General features: G+C 36.7%; 1 protein-coding gene across 5 annotated transcripts in view; it reads right to left on the bottom strand.

Moving 5' to 3' along the window:
• Positions 1–2,191: 2,191 nt before the first annotated feature.
• Positions 2,192–20,033, bottom strand: part of LOC120432353 (F-box/WD repeat-containing protein 11) — a 55,469-nt gene continuing 37,627 nt past the window's right edge. For 3 of the 5 annotated variants that reach the window (XM_039597541.2, XM_039597539.2, XM_039597540.2), the window contains exons 3-9: positions 12,110–12,332; positions 8,980–9,166; positions 8,655–8,919; positions 8,399–8,590; positions 8,070–8,332; positions 3,782–3,971; positions 3,384–3,719 (exon numbers count right to left, since the gene is read on the bottom strand). In XM_039597541.2, coding sequence (XP_039453475.1) covers positions 3,483–3,719; positions 3,782–3,971; positions 8,070–8,332; positions 8,399–8,590; positions 8,655–8,919; positions 8,980–9,166; positions 12,110–12,332 — 1,557 coding nt within the window. In that variant the 3' untranslated portion in view covers positions 3,384–3,482. Of the gene's footprint in view, positions 3,188–3,383; positions 3,720–3,781; positions 3,972–8,069; positions 8,333–8,398; positions 8,591–8,654; positions 8,920–8,979; positions 9,167–12,109; positions 12,333–20,033 lie in introns of those variants that run through there. The other 2 variants (XM_039597543.2, XM_039597542.2) reach the window with 2 other exon arrangements.

Raw genomic sequence — 20,033 nt, 5'->3', positions numbered from 1 at the left:
TCTTTGGTTAAAAACTCACATTGGCCCATTTACATTGTTTTACTTGATATTTGGAGCAACATTTGAAAGGGGCCTTACGACATTGCTCCTACGGCCTTTCATAACATGCATTTAAATGGGTCGAAAGGCCGTAAAAGCAATGTCGTACCGCCCCTTTCAAATGTTGCTCCAGATATTAAAAGAAAAGTGGAAAGGGAGGTCTGAAAATATTTATAATTATATTTCAATAAAAAAAATATTGTGCATCTGTGACGACCAATTCGACCAAAATGATCAAATCGACCAGAAAGGGCAAAGCGGCCAAAAATTCCAATTTGGCTAAAATGGCCAAAAAGGCCTAAAATACCAATTCGACAAAAAACAACAATTCAAAAATCGTCCAAAATAGACAAAAAACAACAATTTGATCAAATCGAAATAAATGCCAAATCGACCAAAACGACAGAAATTGCCAAAACTACCAAAAAGGGTCAAAATGACCAAATCGACCTAAATGACCAAAAAGGTCGAAAATGCCAATTTGATCAAAATTACCAAATCGACCAAAATGACCAATTTGATCAAATCGAAATAAATGCCAAATCGACCAAAACGACAGAAATTGCCAAAACTACCAAAAAGGGTCAAAATGACCAAATCGACCTAAATGACCAAAAGGACCGAAAATGCCAATTTGATCAAAATTACCAAATCGACCAAAATGACAAATTTGATCAAATCGAAATAAATGCCAAATCGACCAAAACCACAGAAATTGCCAAAACTACCAAAAAGGGTCAAAATGACCAAATCGACCTAAATGGCCAAAAAGGCCGAAAATGCTAATTTGATCAAAATTACCAAATCGACCAAGGAACCATCCATAAACCACGTGGACACTGGTAGTCTTTCAGGTATGTCCAAATTACCCCACGGTTCATTTCCAATTTACTCCCATCGTGATAAAAATGGATAAAAATTCACAATACGTACACGTACATGTCCCATACACCGTCCAAACAACTCCCTTAGACAATAATTATAGACTAACAAGCCTTACCCGACAAACTTCTTTCTGCCTTTTTTCGTTTGTTGACGTTTTTTGATTTTTTCCTTATTCAGCCTCCTGTGATTAAAATATGATTTCACGTAACTTTCTCCATACAATTTGCCGATGCTCCGGAATCGGTTCCAGAGTGGCCAAAGCGTCAATTAGTAAGCGTATAAACCTTCCTTGGGTTTACACGAACCTAACGCAACAAAGAGCACCTCGATCCGATGCTCCGTATTGAACTGATCCGCGTTCGAACAAAACCGTCGAAATTTTTTATATTATAGACTAATTATAGAAATTAAGAAAGTGCCTCTGTAAACTTTTACATACTGTACCAAAACTACGGGAAATATAACCTTTCTCGGCCCATTTCTTTTATCGGTTTATCAGAACTTTGATCATCATTTACAGCTTTCATAACGTGTTTGGACTATTTGAATTGAATTTGCTCTTTTCAAAGTAATAAATAGCTCAAATAAAAGTGGGAAAGCAACTCTCTATCGTTGTAATAGCGGCAAACTGCAACTGTGACGAGAATAGGTAAATAAGCTTAGTGTGACGAAAATGGTAAACTTTATATCTGAAGAAAAAATGATTTTTAACTTGGTGTCCAAATTACCAAATTGTAGAAAGGATAGTTTCGGAGACGATTTAGAGGTGAGAGAAAGCCCGCTTCTTTTGCTATACTTTACATTATCATCAGTTGAATATATTTCTCCTTCATCTGGCATTTGTATTTTTTTCTCTCTCTCTGTTAACAAGCATCAATCCATCTCCCTGCCGTGGGTGTGCGAAACTTTTGCTACAGCGCACACCCACTCCCCGGAATCCAGAGTCAGATCTTTCGCGATATCCTGCGCTATTCTCGTTTAGAGTAAGGAGTAATGCTTATGTTTTTTTGTCTACATTTGTTGGGTTTTTTGATTTCAAATATAACGTTAGCTAATTTTTTTTAAGTGAATAGTTGCTTCTTTCCTTTTTACATGAACTTTTGCTTTCTAGATTTTTTGTTTGCATATTGGCTTCCTGGTTTTTTGTTTGTCTGTATTCCGAAACGTGAAACGATTAATAGATAACAACTGTTTTTTTCTTTCCTGCTTGCATTCTGTTTCTATTTTTACGGCTTATTGTTTGAAGATGTACTTGTTGAAAGTGTGGGGGGAGAATTCTACACAATTTTACAGATTTGCTTTTTTTTATTTTGTTACTCCTAATGTGTCGAATTAAATTTTAATTACTGCCCCTTTAAGAGCATCATAAATTATTGGTATTACTAATAAACAACAGCGGTTTTCCATTATTTGCCAATACTCCGATATCACAAACACTCGCAACACGTCTCACAGTTTCACACATACAAGTCCTTGTCTTCGTTCTTCATTCATGTAGCTATTACTAAACAGTGTTTTAAAATTTACCTAACTTCCTCGCACAACGCACAACACTCACTCACATTCACATCGCACCTAATCAACCAAAATAGAGCGCGTGCAGCCTATTTCCGGCTAGCTGAAGCCCACGTCCGTGCACTTGTATAATATATAGAGTTTAATGTTTTAAAAGCGACTAAACGAAACAAAAAAAAACAGACGAAAATTAATTTCCAAACAAGCGCCTAAACGACCTTTTTTGCACCTCTCAAGTTTTTAAAAAATCAAGAAGTTTAATGTTGCGAATCAGTGTGGTCTTGAGATAAACGCGTTTTTTTTTGCTTGGATAGTAGAAGTGGTCAAAACGGATTTCCCTCTCTCTTCGTGCTCCTTCTCCTTGAAAGGGGGGCGGGGACGACGACAACAATTTACGACCTCAAAACAAAGAGACACCCTCACGCAAACATCCATCCAACGGCAAACCACGACGAAAGACCCTTTAAAATGTAATAGTTTCCCTTTCCTTTTTCTCTGTGCTGCTACAAGTATCTTTCTACTAACCTGCTGTTTTTCACAATTTATTTCAGTTGTTCTTCTGTAATAGATATAGATGTTCTATTGTTTTTTTCTTTCTTTATTTTTCAATAATATCTCAAATATAGGTTCTATTGTTAAATGTTTTACTCTTCTCCTTTTTGCATCATCTCAACTCAACACTTTTTCTCGTGACCCCTGCACTGTGTGTGTGTGTGTCCCCATGTATTGTTTTTCTACGTGAGATCAGCTATGGAATTCGTCGTCATTTTCGTCAATCGGATGCGGCGCGCGAGCGAATCGTCGTCATCGTCGTCGTCGTCGTGAAGGAGCGAGAGAGAGAGAGGAGAGAAAGGAGAAAGGAAAACGAGATTAAAAGCAATAGTTTTGCTGCTCAAGACTTTCGTACAATCGCGTTGTGGCTTTTGAGTTTGCAGTTTCGCAGATTATTAATGAATATAGTTTGCTTTATTTCACATCTTTCTCTTGTTTTTTAAAGTTTTTGTTTTAGTTAGATTTTTTTTTCTGTGTTTCTCTCTCTTTGTTCAGTACGCATCGTCATCGTCAGTCTCTTGCTGAGGCTGAGCTCGGCCACCAGCGGCGGAGGAAGAGGAATACTCACGTGATGGACTCCGGCCCACCTGGACCAGCGCCTGGGGCGTGGCCGATTCCTCCTTCTGGGAGCAGTTCAGGAAATCCCATATCAGAATGGTGTCGTCGTGGGAGCTGCTTACGATCTGGAACTCGTCGAATTGCAGCCGGAAGACGCGCCCCGTGTGCTCCTGAAGCAAAACAAAACATTACTCAGCGCATCCAGCGAAGTGCCCTCGATTGAAAAACTCACCACCAGTGTCTTGAGGCAGAGCGTGTTCGTCTGCGCCCGGATGTCTAAGGCAGCTTGCAGGTCCCACACCTTGATCTTGCCGTCGTACGCTCCGCTCACGATGCGCTTCGAGTCGAACCGGATGCAGCGGACGAGCTCTTCGTGGCCCTCGAGGATTCGCAAACAGGTACCGCACTCGATGTCCCAAAGTCTGCAAAGAGGGAAAGAAAAAAAGAAATATTTTAATTCTTATTTCTAGCAAATTCAATAGGTCAATAGAATTGCAAAACAAAAATCATTATTATCTTTTCTTGCCCAATTTTACCTATAAAAATTCAGTTGGGCTAACCATTTTGCAAGTTCAGCTCATAGCACTGTAGCTCGCAAGGCATATCGGTGGATAAAAAAACGGTTTTGAGAAAAAAAAAATCTTGTTGGTATTCTTAAATTCGTTGTATCGAGTGTACCTTCAAAACTTATTCACAGTATATTCCTATCGTTTTGATCGAAAATCTGTGTTAGAAAAATCAATAGACAGAGCAAATTTGTTATCAAAAATCGATTGTAGATAAATTCTGAGAATTTTATTACTTAGCTTCAGTCAAATTTGACTGAAAATTATAGCAGTTCAAATATTTATCAAATCTACCATCAATCTACACGTAAAATCTTTAGATACGTTTAGAAAATTATTGGCTGAACTCTAATTAAAATTTAAGTGATTTTTACTGAATTCACTTTTGGGGTTTTTGGGTAGAGGAAGGTGGGGCAAAACGACCATATGGGGCAAGAGGAACAATCGCTCGTACGGCCGTAATTTTTACAATTTGATTATTTCCAGTATGAGGAATTATTGCTAGCAATGCAATTAGCTGATTCTACTACCACATAACCGCCAAAACGACGTAAACGCTACGGGGCATAAGATTTTTTTTTTTCAAAACCTTTGTTTTATTATAATATTTGGAAAGTACAAAATAAGGCTTAGGGTTCGTTTTAAGGCTCATTTTATCAAAATGCAATTTTTCCTAGATCAGTAGTGTCCCTACCAATGACATGCACCTATAACAAATTTTGATTTAACTTTTGGTTATAATTGTTGAGAGCTTTTAAAAAATCTTGTTCAGGTGGGGCAAGTGTACCATATGGATTTTTAGTATGGAAAAAATTACGAATTGCTGCAACAACATTTTTTATTGGGAAATAAATACATGAAAGTACTTAAAAACTGATAAACAATTGTTAAAAAAAATTGTCCATACAAAATATAGTGAAATTATGAAAATTTACTATTTATCGTCTAAGTAATATTTTTTTTCGTGAAAACGATAAATTTTTTCGTAAAATATTATTATTTTATCTAAAAATGGAAGAAACCTTTCAAATACATTCTAATCTGATGTATCTAAGTGATAACAGTTCAATTGTTAGCAAATTAACATGTTATTTCATGCATTGTTCCTCTTGCCCCACTAGTTGAGTAGAACGTACGGAAAATCAAAAATTTTAAAATCAATTTTTTACATTAAAAAACAGGATTTTTTTAAAACCTGTTCTTACAAAGTCTTAGTCACGACCTGGAATAAGATGATTATAATGAAATCCGACAGATTTTTTAACTTTTTAATTGGTTATAACGAGCATTTCCTTAGCTTGTTACACTTGCCCCACTTTCCCCTATAAGCTATCAAATGATTATTTTTTTAACCCTCTCACGCCCATGGTTACTCCAGAGCACCACAAATTGTTGCCTTCAAAATTAAATTTCTCTACAACCATGCATTTTTTTTAACCTGGTTCAACTTGCATTAGTTTATATAGAATGTTAACTTATCACCATTAAAATTCCATCCAATTTGGTCCATCCAGTTACCAGTAATGAAGAAAAACGAAAAAAATCTCGATTTTGCTCTGGGCGGGAAGGGGTTAAAGGTTCAATTAACTTAAAGAGCAAAAACACTTAAAGAGCAAAAACAAAAATGGGTTATTTGACCTATTCAAAAGAACTCCATCTCATCTGAAAAGTCTATCCATATAGAAGTCCAGGCCACGAACGAACTTTGCAACCAGTGTTGTACATGAGTGGCAGAAAAAAAAACCACATTTCAGGATTCATGCACCAAAATATCAAAGAGTATAGCGACCTTCACTGTAGCTTGCGAGTTCTTTTTCTTTGTCTTCTGATTCTCAACAAGAGTATTCAATTTATATCACTATTTCTCTTATTTTCGTGCACACGCTCTCACCACTGATTATTTTGTTCTCTCAGAATACCGCATTGAAAGAACGCGAGATACGAGATAAACACGCTTTTCAATGCGAGAATGAGTGAGTAAAGGAGAATGTCAAACGCGAGTGTGTAAACACAAAAATGTGGTCTCAAATTCATGAATTCCTCAATTCTTTAAATGTTTAACTCTTAAATTCATAAATTCTTAGATTCATAAATTCTCAAAGAATAAAAAAAAATCTAAAATTCAACAATTCAGGAATTAAATTCTTAAATTTTTAGATGCCGTAATATTTGCCGCCTTCTCAAATTACAAAAAAATAGCCATTTTTGGAGTCATATTTTCGCATTTGCATTCGCATGGAGTGATCTTAGCGGGTTGCAGACTGGATTTCGTCATGTTTGTGTGATGATTGTCTAGCTCAGGTTGCTTAAAAATTGATTAAAGGGAGTTAAAACCAATTCTACCAGGCAGGGCAGGCAGTGCCATGAGAGCCAACCATTGCCGGCCGCTCCCATCTCCACCATTCACCGGGGAGGAATAAGGATTAGGAGCACGGGAAATGTTGATGCTTGACTTACTTAGAAGAAGGTAGCGAAACCGCAGGCTCTTGTTCCCAACCCTATTGTGGAACTCGATCAAATTGACCGTTTGACCAAATTTGTCGTATTTAAACAACAAGGTTGCGTAAAGGAGCCATTACACTACCGCAAACAACAACAAAAACTTGCATTTTTTGTGTTTGACAATTTGCCAAACTCGCAAACTTGTTTGCGGCAAACTAGCAGCAAGGCAAAATGTATGCAGGCTAACGTTTGTACAAACAAATCCAGGCAAACAAAAAAAGCAGGCAAACTGTCAAAAAGTGCGAGTTTGTTTGCCGTAGTGTAATAGCTTCTTAAGTGGCGAGTGGAGTTGATTCTTGTGAAGGGCAAAGGTCTGGGATTCGCCCTAAGCAAGCGATGCGACCATTGGCATAAATGTTATTAAAGAATGGAATATTATTTTCAAGGCAGGCTATTGCATTTTTTGAGTCATATTTTAGGTTAGATACTAAAATTTTTGAGTTATAGTTTTATAATTTTTAAAATTAAAAATTTCTTCGTATTTTTCAGTTGCAGCATTTTAAAATTTTTGAACTTGTAATGTCTAAAATTTTTTAAATCCTCGAATTTCAAAATTTTTGAGATGAATTTTTTATATTAAATTTTTTTGAATTTTAATATTTTTTTTCTAATTTTGAGTTATTTGAATTTGTGTTTAATTTTTTTTGTAAGTCTCATTCAAAAATTTTATATTTCTGATTTTTTTTAATTTCTCAATCTTAATTTTTATAAATATACAGCAATTCAATTTGAAAATAAACTAAACCGAAAAAAAAAATCTCCGATCGGTCTCAATTTTTTTTTTTGGAATTCTTTAACCGAAATAATTAGACCAATATTTTTGTGTTTGGTCGTTAGGATGACCTACACCATGCTAGCGTGGTTACAAAAATGGCCATTTTCGACCATTTTTAGCAAAAAAACACATTTTTCAAAAATTCATAACTCCGCACTATTTCAGTTGTTTTGGATGCAAATGAAAGGTGATTAGTTTACCTTTCAAGGAAAAATGATTAGAAAAAAAAAACAGCCAAACATTTAAAAAAAGTCGTAAAAAAAACTTTAAATGACGTTTTGACCGTGGTTGGACCAAAGAGCCTATGTCTGAAAATATTTTTGTCGGATTCGGTCGCATATTCCACATAACATATCAACACATTGGCGATTCCGAACCGTACGTTTCCGAGATATGATATTTGAAAATAAAAACTGGATCTTTTTCACTAAAACTGCGATAACTTTAAAATTTCAGCGATAACCTATACATGTTTGGGTACCAAAATTTTCGTAGTTGAAAAACGCAACTTTTGGTGATTGTAAACGCAGAAAAAATAATTTAATTTTTTTTCAGTTCTTGAATTTTTGAAGTTCTTTGAAAAAAAATCTGTTATAATTTTTCGGACCAATTGTGAAAGAAGGTGACATAAATATTGAAAAACAAAAATAATGATTGCTTGTTTCGTCCAAGCTTACCTTATAGAATTGTCCGAGCTGCCGCTCACGACCAGCCGGTCCCGGTACTGGAGGCACGCGATGCCCCGCTTGTGCCCATTCAGGGTTCGCACAAACTCGCACGTCGAGGTGTTCCACACCTTGATCGTGCGGTCGCCGGACGCCGACACGATGTACTTCTCGTCAAAGTCCACCACGTTGACGGCCGCCCGGTGGCCGACCAGTACCCGCCGCAGCGCGATCTCCGTCGGCGATGTCATGTCCCACACGGCGATCGAGCGGTCCTTTACGAGGGAGAGATTAAGCGAGTTAGTTTAGGAGTCACTTCTCGTCTGCCGCGCGTTACGAACCTTGGAGCAGGTCACCATCATGCCGTTGTTGAAGCGTAAATGCAGCACAGCTTCGCAGTGATGTATGAGCGTGTTCACCATGTCACCGGTGTTGACATCCCACACGCGTACCGTCGAGTCACTGGAACCGCTGATGATCACCTTGTCGTCGTACTGCAGGCAAAGAACCGAACCGGTGTGACCGGTGAGGATCTGCGACGGGAAAGGGGAATAACAATTCAATAACATCCCGCGACCCTAAACCATGGTCACAAACCTTGCAGCACTGGAGCGAGTTGCGGTCCCAGATTTTGATGGTGTTGTCCCGCAGGCCGGACACGATCTTGTCGTCGTCGTACTGCAAGCAGTAAACGCCTTTCGAGTTCTCCGACCGGCAGTTTATCCGCTGCAGGTTGTGATTTCCGGTGCGCCAGTTGTTCTCGATCGCTTCGATGTCCTTCATGATCTTGGGGAACAGCTCGCGGTAGAACTTGTGCGGTCGATGCGTCACGCCCGGTCGCGGTATGAACAGGTATTTGATCCTGGAAGGAGAGTTCAACTGTTTTAGAAATCTCATTGGAAGTTATTTAGGAAATACTGACCATCCTTTCCGCTCGGCCAGCCCCCGCCACAGCGAGTCGGTGCGGACGTTTCGCTCGATCAGCTTCTTCCACAGCATGCCCTCGGATATGACGCGGCTCCATTCTTTGCAGACGCGCTCGGCTCGGCACAGCGATTTCGCGTCCAGGTAGGAGAGAATGTTTTCCGCCACGTGGTCCAGACCTTTTGCTGTAATGGGGAAAGAAAAAAGAAGCTGTTAGAAACTATGGAATTAATTTACTGTCGCTCGAATCTAATCCGTTCCGATTCTTTGACAATATCCGGATTCCTTTTTCCGGAATGGATTTTTTTTGAAAACCACAATTCGTAAAATCGTAGCTCAATTGATTTTGTTTCTAAAGATCTTCATTGCCCTGTTGATTAATGTTCCTTTCTTTGAAAAATATGCGAATTTTACTATCTTTAGAAAATTAAAAAATCTTTGAAAATTACAATTTTTTTGTACAGAAATTTATATTCCTAATGATTTTTTAAATAATTTCTTTTTCTTTAAAAAAAAAAACAAATTTTCCCTTATTTATAAAAAAAAAATGAGAATAACGAACGCTAGCAAGGTAAACGTCTGGTGTAATCAATCAAATAAAATTAGAAATGCGAAATCCGAGATTGGCCACTTTTGATCGGAGTTATTCCGGATCGTAGTGGGTACCTTTTTTCCCGGGTACCACATCCAGGAAAAAAAAAGAATAGGAGAGCAAAACCTTTTGTAAGTTACCAAAAATTGCACTAAAACCGATATGGGACAATATTTTACCTTTTTTGGATGTTTGGCAACCGGTTTCGGATATGGCCACTCCGCGGAATCGGTTCCGGTGGCCTATTTTCATAAAACTGCAAACTATAGCATGCGGCATGTCAAAGAACATGGTATGGCATCGATAAGTCCAATGGAATTACCCCAAATACTATTGGACCAAGTGTGGCCATTTTGGCATGACCCTGGAATATCCGGAATCCTGTTCTGGTGGACCATTTTCACAAAACTGCCAACTATAGCTTGCGGCATGTCAAAGAACATGGTTTGGTATCGATAAGTTCAATGAAGTTACCCAAAACACGATTGGACCAATTATGGCCATTTTGGCATGACCCTGGAATATCTGGAATCCGGTTCTGGTGGACCATTTTCACAAAATTGTCAACTATAGCTTGCGCCATGACAAAGAACATGGTTTGGCATCGATAAGTTCAGTGAAGTTACCCAAAACACGATTGGACCAATTATGGTCATTTTGGCATGACCCTGGAATATTTGGAATCCGGTGGACCATTTTTAAAACAAAATAATGATGACAAAATAATGATTAAATGAATTTTGACCATTTTGTGAAAAGATGGTAATTTGAAACACATATAAAAAAGTAAATTCAGTTAAATTTATATATAAATGTAAATATGTAGTTTATCAAAAGAGAAACTTTGCCGAAGACACCAAATTGATCTGAAAATCGTTTCAATTTGAATATTTTGGTAGCATTTTTGTATGGATAGCTGCCAAATTGTATTAACCCTCTTTTAGAGAAAAGTATTGGGAAAGCTCAAAACAGTATTACTTTATGTAACTCGCAAAGTTTCTGAAAATTATTTTAAAACGTTACTTAATCCACCTTTAGGTGGTTGGTGCCTTCCTCACATTCATAAAGCCAATTTATTCAGTAAAAATAGCAACATTCCCCCTTAACATGTTTAACATGTATAAATAACACTTAAGTGCTAATAACTTTTGATAGGGTTGTCAGATCCTTGATGTTTTAGGCTCATTTGAAAGGTCTTTCGATTATCTAACTAACGACGGTCGCATGATGGACCCGGACATCATTTTTATTGTAATATCTTAGATCCGGCCTCCAAAAAATGTATTAATAACACTTAAGTGCTAATAACTTTTGATAGGGTTGTCAGATTCTCGATGTTCTAGGCTCATTTGAATGGTCTTTCGATTATCTAACTAACGACAGGTCGCATGATGGACCCGGACATCATTTTCATTGACATATCTGAGATCCGGCCTCCAAAAAGTGTATAATCAACACTTAAGTGCTAATAACTTATTGGAAAGGTCTTTTCAATACCTTTCTGAAAATGTATAACATGGTAGGTTTTCTTGCAAAAACCACCCTTTTTACAATCTTCCGGACATACACCAAAATCGTTTTTTAGCATAACTTTTGAAGTACTTAACTAAACTTGCTGATTTTAAATAGAGACCTATGGGACCCCAAGACGGATCCAATAAGACTAATACGGTCAAAATCCGTTCATCCAGTCCGGAGATAATCGAGTGACAATTTTTTTGTCCACCCACCTACACACATCCACACAGCCATTTGCTCAGAACATGATTCTGAGTCGATATGTATACGTGAAGGTGGGTCTACGAGGTCAAATTGATAAGTTCATTTTTCGAGTGATTTTATAGCCTTTCCTGAGTAAGGTGAGGAAGGCAAAAGATGATCGAGGTATCGATGTTCAAAAATAAGTTAAAAATATTTTAAAAGGAAATTGTAGACATTTCGACCAAATCGGACATGAGTTACAAACAAAAAAATGCTTCACAAAACAAAATTATTTCAAATGCACAATCAGTCACTAGATTAAATCCAACTTATTATTGCAGAAAAAAAAGAGACTTATTGTAAATTTTCCCATACAAAAGCTAACATTTCAAGTAAACAAACGCAACCGAATCACATAAGTTCATCAACCCTTGCCCAAGAACGTAACATTTTCCACGACTGCGTTAATTGCAACTGCTAATCATATACCTTACAACCACGTTGGACCACGTGAAAACGCCACTAAAGCAACAACGACGGCGGCACAAACACACACACCTTGATGCATGTGGTAATCGACGCCAAATTCATTCAAGATCGTTAACGTGGTCGTGGGAAGACCCAGCCCGCGCGCGTGCCGAACCACTGTAGAAGAGGCAAAATTGCAGAAGACACGCGAAATTGCCCACCACTGCCACTAATTCGACATTACAACCCAACCCGAAAAAGACCTGATGAGGCCCTTCTTCTTAACGATCGGTGCATGAACGACGTGGTTGTTGCATTGTTGCACTGTACGAAAGCGAAAGTGTTGTTCCTTGGGTTCTCCACTTACTAGGTAACAGGGTGATGAAGTCTCGCTGCAGCATCGGTTTCAGGTATGCGTTGATGTGGCCGTGCTGGTAATGGCACATGCGGGACAGAAGCTGCTCGACAAAGTCCACCTGGTCCGACTCGTTCCATTTGGTGAAGTAGGAGAGACAGGCGTCGCGCTCGGTCTGGAACGACTGTGACGGTTCTTTTTTCCGCGCCGGGTCGTACAGTATCGAGGTGGTGAACTGTGGATCGGGGGAAAAAAAGGAGAAAGATAAAGATTTCATTAATATACTGGGTCCCAGTTTTTTTTTTATTTTTTATAATATGTCTATTAATCTGTGTATTTTTATAAGGTTTTTTTTTCAAAACACCATTTATTCGAAAAAAATCGAAAACTTCCATCTGTGTCATGAGTTATCATTCGAAGATATCAATTTTGCTGCCCTTGCAATATTTTGACAAATTACTTCTACATGTTTTTTAAAATAATACTTTTTAACCTTCAGGAATGGTACAACTGACACATGCTGATTCGCTTTGGTGCAGAAATTAGGGAAATAAAATTGAATGCGGAGCGTTCTACAGTGCTGAGAAATTTGCTTCGAAAATGATGGAAGCTGCACCTTATTTACAGAGCATTTCAGGGTGTTGCTCTATTTTTCTTGAAAATGATGGACGACTTCATCTAAACCTAACTCTCCAAGTTTTGTTTAAAAAAAAAAATGCATTCTTTATTTCTTGAGAACGGATTTTCTGATCTATTTGATGAATACGATAAAACTGTAAGTATTGAAAGGAAGAATTCGGGAAAAAATAATTACTCTGAAAACGTTGTTTGAAAATGTCAATTTAATTGTTTGTTTTGCTCGATCATTTTTTTGTGTGAGAAGAAAAATAGTAAAAAAAATTGTTTTTAAAGTATCAGTATTTTGTTCTTAATTCTACATAATGATTTACTATGAAATCCACTATTTAAAAAACCTAGTGAGATACATAACAGTTGGAGTTGTTATGTAATTTCAGTGTGGAAATACAGGTTTTTTTTTGCATTTATTTACTCCTCCCTTCAAAAATGTATTTACATTTTTCCAGTCCAGACTCTATTATCCGAAGCCTGTTAGTCAAATGATTATTCTCAACATTCCACTACCACCATAATGCTCGTTATCTTGGGTTACATATTCTCAGATCACTTCAGAGCATTTGTGAGGTCGTATTTAAGCTCATGGACCCAAAATGAGCCACAAAAAACTGTTTTCCGTGATTCGTGAAAAGTGGAAATTCTGATAATCTAGCCTGGATTGAATTAAATAAAACACAACAAATTAAATATACTTACAACTTGAAGGAAGAAAAATGTTAAATATTCAAGGAAATAAATCAATCTAAATGCTCTTGAAAATACCAATAACAAGAAATTGACTCGAACATTCTTATATATTATACAAAGTTAAAAAAAATGGTATTGTTCGCTTCAAATTCAGTTCTACTTAAACATGCAAAAGTAAAGCAATCCACTTTAACGACCCCCGGGTCTTTTGTGGTCTCTGTTGCAAGTTTCTGCTCATTTCTAGGCGTCCGAAGGTTATGTGTAGGGTTAGTGAAATTTCACGATTTCGCGGACTGCGTGAAATTCGCGAAATTTGGCTTTTTCCGCGAAATCCCGTGAAATTTTATGTTCAATTACTTATATAGGGTTAGTGAATTTTGACGATTCCGCGGAAGGGTGAAAAATTCTTGAAATTTATCAATATTCTCAAATCAAGTCATTTTCAAATGACTTCATAATAAATATTTCAACCATAAAGACTATTTAAGAAAATTTTATTAGTCTTCGTTTGATAAGCTTGATATGAACCATTTGAAGAATTATTAAAATTTTCAGTTTCTATAGAAACTAACTAAATTTAGTAATATTTTAATTCGCTGTAGTACAAATTTTACTGCTATTTTATTTAAAATGTATGATTTAAAAAGAAATTAAAAGAATCAAGCTTTGTTTTATTTAAAATAAAATGAAGAGTATTTTTAATCTTTGAAATCACCTTTTTAAAACATTTCTGATTTTTTTCTGAGTCTTGTTTAATTTTTAAAATATTTGATTATTTGTGTGAATAATTCCCTTGAAAGTAAAAAAATACATTTTTTTTTGTTTTCTGTTCTTATTTTGAATTAAAAAATTCAATTTCGTAACAATTTATAATATTTTTGCCTATGGATTTTAAATTTAGTTTTTTTTAAAGAGAGATGAAAACCTTAAAAATTATTTTGAATGGTCTAAAAGTTGAAGAAAATTTAAACTATTTTACATATTTGGGATGGACAAGATTGTTGAATCTTGCTTTGATATTAAAAATTCAATAAAATTTAAACTGATAAAACAGAAGCAAATCAGCGAAAACTTTTTAATCTTTTTTAGTTAGATATTAAAAAAGCAATTCAATAAATGAGAATACGCATGCCTTACATTTTGTTTCAAAATATAAATTGAGCCCATCCGTAAACCAGACGGTTTTGCCTTCCTCACTTTACTGAGGAAAGGCTATAAAATCACTCGAAAAACGAACTTCTTAATTTGACCTCCTAGACCCACCTTCACGTATACATATCGACTCAGAATCAAATTCTGAGCAAATGTCTGTGTGTGTGTGTGTGTGTGTGTGTGTAGGGATGTGGGTCTGTGCACCAAAAAATATGCACTCGATTATCTCAGCACTGGCTTAACCGATTTGGACCGTTTTGGTCTCATTCGATTTGTCTTGGGGTCCCATAAGTCCCTATTGAAAATTATGAAGTTTAATAAAGTACTTCAAAAGTTATGCTAAAAAAACGATTTTGACTAAAGTCCGGAAGATTGTAAAAAGGGTGGTTTTTGCAAGAAACCTTATCATGATATACATTTTCAGAAAGATATTAAAAAGACCTTTCCAATGAGCCCAAAACATTGAAGATCTGACAACCCTATCAAAAGTTATTAGCACTTAAGTGTTATTTATACACTTTTTGGAAGCCGGATCTCAGATATTTCAATGAAAATGATGTCCGGGTCCATTATGCGACCCATCGTTAGTTAGATAATCGAAAGACCTTTTAAATGAGCCTAAAACATCAAGGATCTGACAACCCTATCAAAAGATATTGGCACTTAAGTGTTATTTATACACTTTTTGGAAGCCGGATCTCAGATATTTCAATAAAAATAATTTCCAGGTCCATCATGCGACCTATCGTTAGTTAGATAATCGAAAGACCTTTCAAATAAACCTAAAACATCAAGGATCTGACAACCCTATCAAAAGTTATTAGCACTTAAGTGTCATTTATACACTTTTTGGAGGCCGGATCTCAGATATTGTGATAGAAATATTGTCTGAATCTTCGATGCGTACTATCGTTTAAAAGGTTTTTTATCAGACCTTGCCGATGAGCCAGAAATATTTAAGGTCTGCGAACCCTATCAAAAGAAATGAGTAATGAAGTTGATTTGTTAAACATGTTAAGGGAATGTTGCTATTTTTACTGAATGTATTGACTTTATGAATGTGAGGAAGGCACCAACCACCTAAAGGTGGATTAAGTAACGTTTTTTTTTTATAATTAGGAGATTTTTTTTGTCACGTTCGCGTCAGTTTATTGAAGAATAATATATAATGAAGCATAAAAAGTAGTTTGTGATTTAAACATAAGATTTTCAGAGTTATTTTAACATTTATCACGTTCCGCGAAATTTGTGTGAAATTCTGTGTTTTGAAATTGAGGTCCCCGTGAAATTTGCTATTTTCAAGCGTGAAAAATCACTAAGCCTAGTTATGTGTGGTGAGTCACCCAAAACCTCTTTTACGCAAATGGACCGACGTTTTACTTCCCCATCCGATAGAAGGCCAGGAGGATAAGGCGGGAATCGAACCGAAATTAAACATGCTGAATTTGCTAAATAAATGAGATAGAGAGAGAAAGGATTTAAACTATCGTAGATTTTTTTGTATCCTTTAAAGATGTGCTTGATCATCAGTTCCCCTAGGGCCAGGAATTGTTGCGATCTAAGAATGTAGACAGATTTGTGTCCAAAAAAAATGTGTAAAATTGCCTCGAAAATATTTAAAATTCACTTTTTGTGCACGCTCCATACAAAAATGTTTTGCATGGAAAAAGTCACAGAAGTAGCGGTGTATTGTGCAATTGTGATATTTTCACTATCGGAGAACTACCTAGTTCACGAAGACAGCTTATCGGTCAACGCTTAAGCCCTGGGGCTGCGACAAAGCGAGTTCTCGTAGCATGAAGTGGTGTCCATAGTGCTTATAAAAAAGAATGTATAATACACTAGGATCAAATCATGCCCCTTGACTTTACAAGGCCCAGGGAAAAATCTTTATGCTTTTAGCTAAATTTCAATTCAGTTTTTTATGCAGCTAATAATTTGTGGTAACTTATTGATAGTTGAAAATACTCTTTGATCACACATGTGCACCGTCATTTAGATAATATTTTCTATAAATTAAGTTAAAAAAAACTGTTAGCAATGCTCACGAAACCATGAAAGCTTATAATTCTATTAATTCCACTTGAGTATCAACGTCAGCGAAGCGTCACATCACCACAGAGGGCACTGTTGTTGCAACCGCGGAAAGGTGGCAAAGTTGCACCGTAATCTTCTTCATGTTCGCCTTATTGCCACCATTGATGGTTTATGTTTTGGTTTAGCAACAACAGTCAGCTGGATGAATCATCAACCGACTTGGCACATGCCGCATTCGTTCTCTGATACGATATACTTATGGTTCTAGCGCTGGTGAAGACGAACTCTGAGTCACCTTTTTGCCATTTTCCAATAAAAACATCAGTTTTGTGTTGAATTGAACTTTTGCATTAAATTTCAATCAAAAACACAATAATTTATACAATAACTCATATCCAAAGACCCTGACCAGTTGTAGAAATCCGGCCAATCGCAAAACGGTGTTCAAGGTTTCCGTAGCAGTTCGAATCGAAAGGGAAAAACTAATTGCAAAACAATGTTGTGTTGTGGTTTAGTGCTGTTGCTGTTGCTCAGCTGACGATGGTGAGGCAATTGCAGCAAAGAGCGTCGTATCATGCTGAATGCTTGTACGGAGGGGCCCGGCTAATGTTGGTGTTTGTTGTTTGGCGCTGAGATTGTTTTGTTACGCTATTTTAATCGGTATTATAACAGCTAGGCGCACTAAGGGGGTTGATTTCAGGTGTTAAGTAACGATTAATGTACTGAAAATAAGTTATTAGTTACTACTACACCGTTGTTTGCTTTGGAGTGGTAATTTTTCTTATACCAAAATAGTTTGCAAATAAATGGTTTTCTCCTTATTTCCGTTGATCAAATCTCAAAAATTAGAAAAGAAGCATTGTGAAAAGAAAACGTTAAAGGATTTCAAAGTTTTAGATTATTAATTCTAGCTGTAACAATATTGATTCCATAGACAAAAAGTAGATACGATCCAATACGACCTTAAACTTCGTCCACATACACGTTGCAGTGAATCCATACAAAACACCTTGTTTATGCAACCATTTGCACCTGACATTGTTGCCATCAGTGATATTGAACTGAATTCCGCTCGCTGACGACAGTCAGTGTATCGCAGGATGTCTCACGTGCAGTTGCACATTTATTGCTAGAAAGCCCCGTCCGTCCATCACCGTCCACTCTCCCCTCTGTCGCTGTCAAAAACATCCATCGAAGTGGAGTGGCATATGCGTCATACGAAAAGCACACCAAAACCACTTCTCCGCAAGGTTTGTCTGGTCTGCAAGTTTTCTTTTTGCTACAACGGGCAGACGACCCAACTTTCCACCTCATCGGACTTTGTCGTCATACTCAATAGGGGAGGAATGCCTGCAGTGAAGTCCACAGAAAAAAAAAAATCTTTTAAAATGTTTTGATGATTTTTTTAAACGTGTTTCTCATTAGTTGGATATCAAATCAAAATTTCTAAAACTTCTCACTAATAGCCTCAACTATTCTCCGCTACGACAACCCCAACGACTTTGCAAGTAGGTTAAGCATTACACAGCGAGAGAGAGAGGCAGTCAGTGTCAAGTATGAACATTATTTTGGAATTGCAGACAATGTGAAAGCGCGACGGTGCAAACAACACTCTGTGGGGTCAATGTCGTATGGATCTTGCGGCAGATCTAAAAGCGTCTGACGAGGCTATAGGACATGTTAAAGACAACAGTTTCAAGAATATCTGCACTTGATGACCCACTTTTTTTTTGGGCTGATGACAGCAATTTAGATTATCCAGTGTCTACCGACGAATCTGGCTTAGATTTATATCAAACCCATTACGCTCTGACTCGGCTAATTACAAAATGAGTTCACTGAATTTCTTAAGAGAACGTCGTCTTAACTCAAAGCGAAATCCCCTGCGAACTGGTGACACCATACATTCTGCGGAATCTCGGCGTACGAACAGAGAGGAAGAAAAAAAAAGACAGAAGAAAACGAATGAACTCGGTGGTCGGCAGACGACGCCGGTAATTGGGTCAAGTCAAAAGATGTAGATCTTTTTTTTGTGCTGTTTTTTGCAATTATTCGCTCTACTTTTAACCCAGACACGGCCGCTTTGGAGCTTGCAAGTGGATTATAGCTGCAGTAGTTTATGCGAACTGGAAGATACTCAGCAAGAATTTTAACACATCATGGAGGTGTTCATTCGTTGGATACAGGTATTTTCATCAGGGGTGAGATTGGGTCAAACAAATTTCTGCGTTTCTGTACGACTCAATTTCATCCCTGATGACGGTACATTACATACAAATCTTTATACAGTTTTGGCGCTGTCCGTACAAAATTGAATGTAAATATTCCAAAATTTGTCCGATAAGATTGGTGTCTTCGGCAATGTTTTTGGAATTTGATCAAAACTAATCAGAAAAATATACTCTTACTCTTGAGACATTCTGAACTATCGTCCAATTTGCAATGTTGAAAAATTAATCAGTTGTGAAGTTTTCAACTACTATTTGAAAAGGGCGTAAAATTGAACTTTCGGGCTTCATGAAATTTTAGTCTAAAAAATTAAAAAAAATCGATGCATTTCAACTTATTATTCTATTTTACATTGAAAAATGGACCATTAGTTAAAAAATCTGTACACAGCAAAAAATCCGATGGTAAAATCGAATGCAAAAGCATGCACATCACCTTTGTGAGCAAAAGCATGTAATATTGTATGAGAAAACGTGTACACAAAAAGCATGTACAAAAGAAAAATAAATAAATTTTGCACGCCCCAAAAACAACATCAATCTGGTGAGAGTTATATCCAGAACACCAAGTCCGCACCCCAACCGTGCTTTTGCATGCGATTTTACACAGATTTTTTTTACTGTGTTTTAAAAAAAAAAAAAAACAAAAACTGAAGCTTGAGAATATTCAAAAATCTAAGTCAACTCAGCAAAAAATCCGATGGTAAAATCGCATGCAAAAGCACGTACATCACCTTTGTGTAAAAAGACACTTAATATTACACACTTCATGTACAACTTTTTTAAACACAAAAAAAACCTTGCAACCGACAGGATTCAAACCCAGCATCAACAGTAAGGACTGACGTCTTAGCCCACTCGGCCATCAGACTGATGAAGATTGGAAAGGATAAACACATATATGAGCTTGACATTTCTGTCAAGTAGGTTTCCCATGATGGGCTACATAATTCAGGGTGTAATATTACATAAAATTTACTAGATTACTTCTTTTTTTGCTGTGTAGAGAATGGATTTTCTGATGAATTGGGTGTCTTCGGCAAAGTTTCGACTTTTCACACAAAACATTGAAATGTACAAAAGTACCATTTTTGAAAAATCTAATTTTTTATATGTTTCAGATGATAAAAAGGCATCTTTTGAGCAATAGCACAAATTGATCAAAGTTTATTTGGAAGTGATGCCAACTTTCAAAA

This window comes from Culex pipiens, chromosome 3 (genome assembly GCF_016801865.2).
Source record: "Culex pipiens pallens isolate TS chromosome 3, TS_CPP_V2, whole genome shotgun sequence".
NCBI lineage: Eukaryota > Metazoa > Arthropoda > Insecta > Diptera > Culicidae > Culex > Culex pipiens.
The sequence above is the reverse complement of the archived record's forward strand: the minus strand, read 5'-3'. Positions and strand labels throughout refer to the sequence as shown.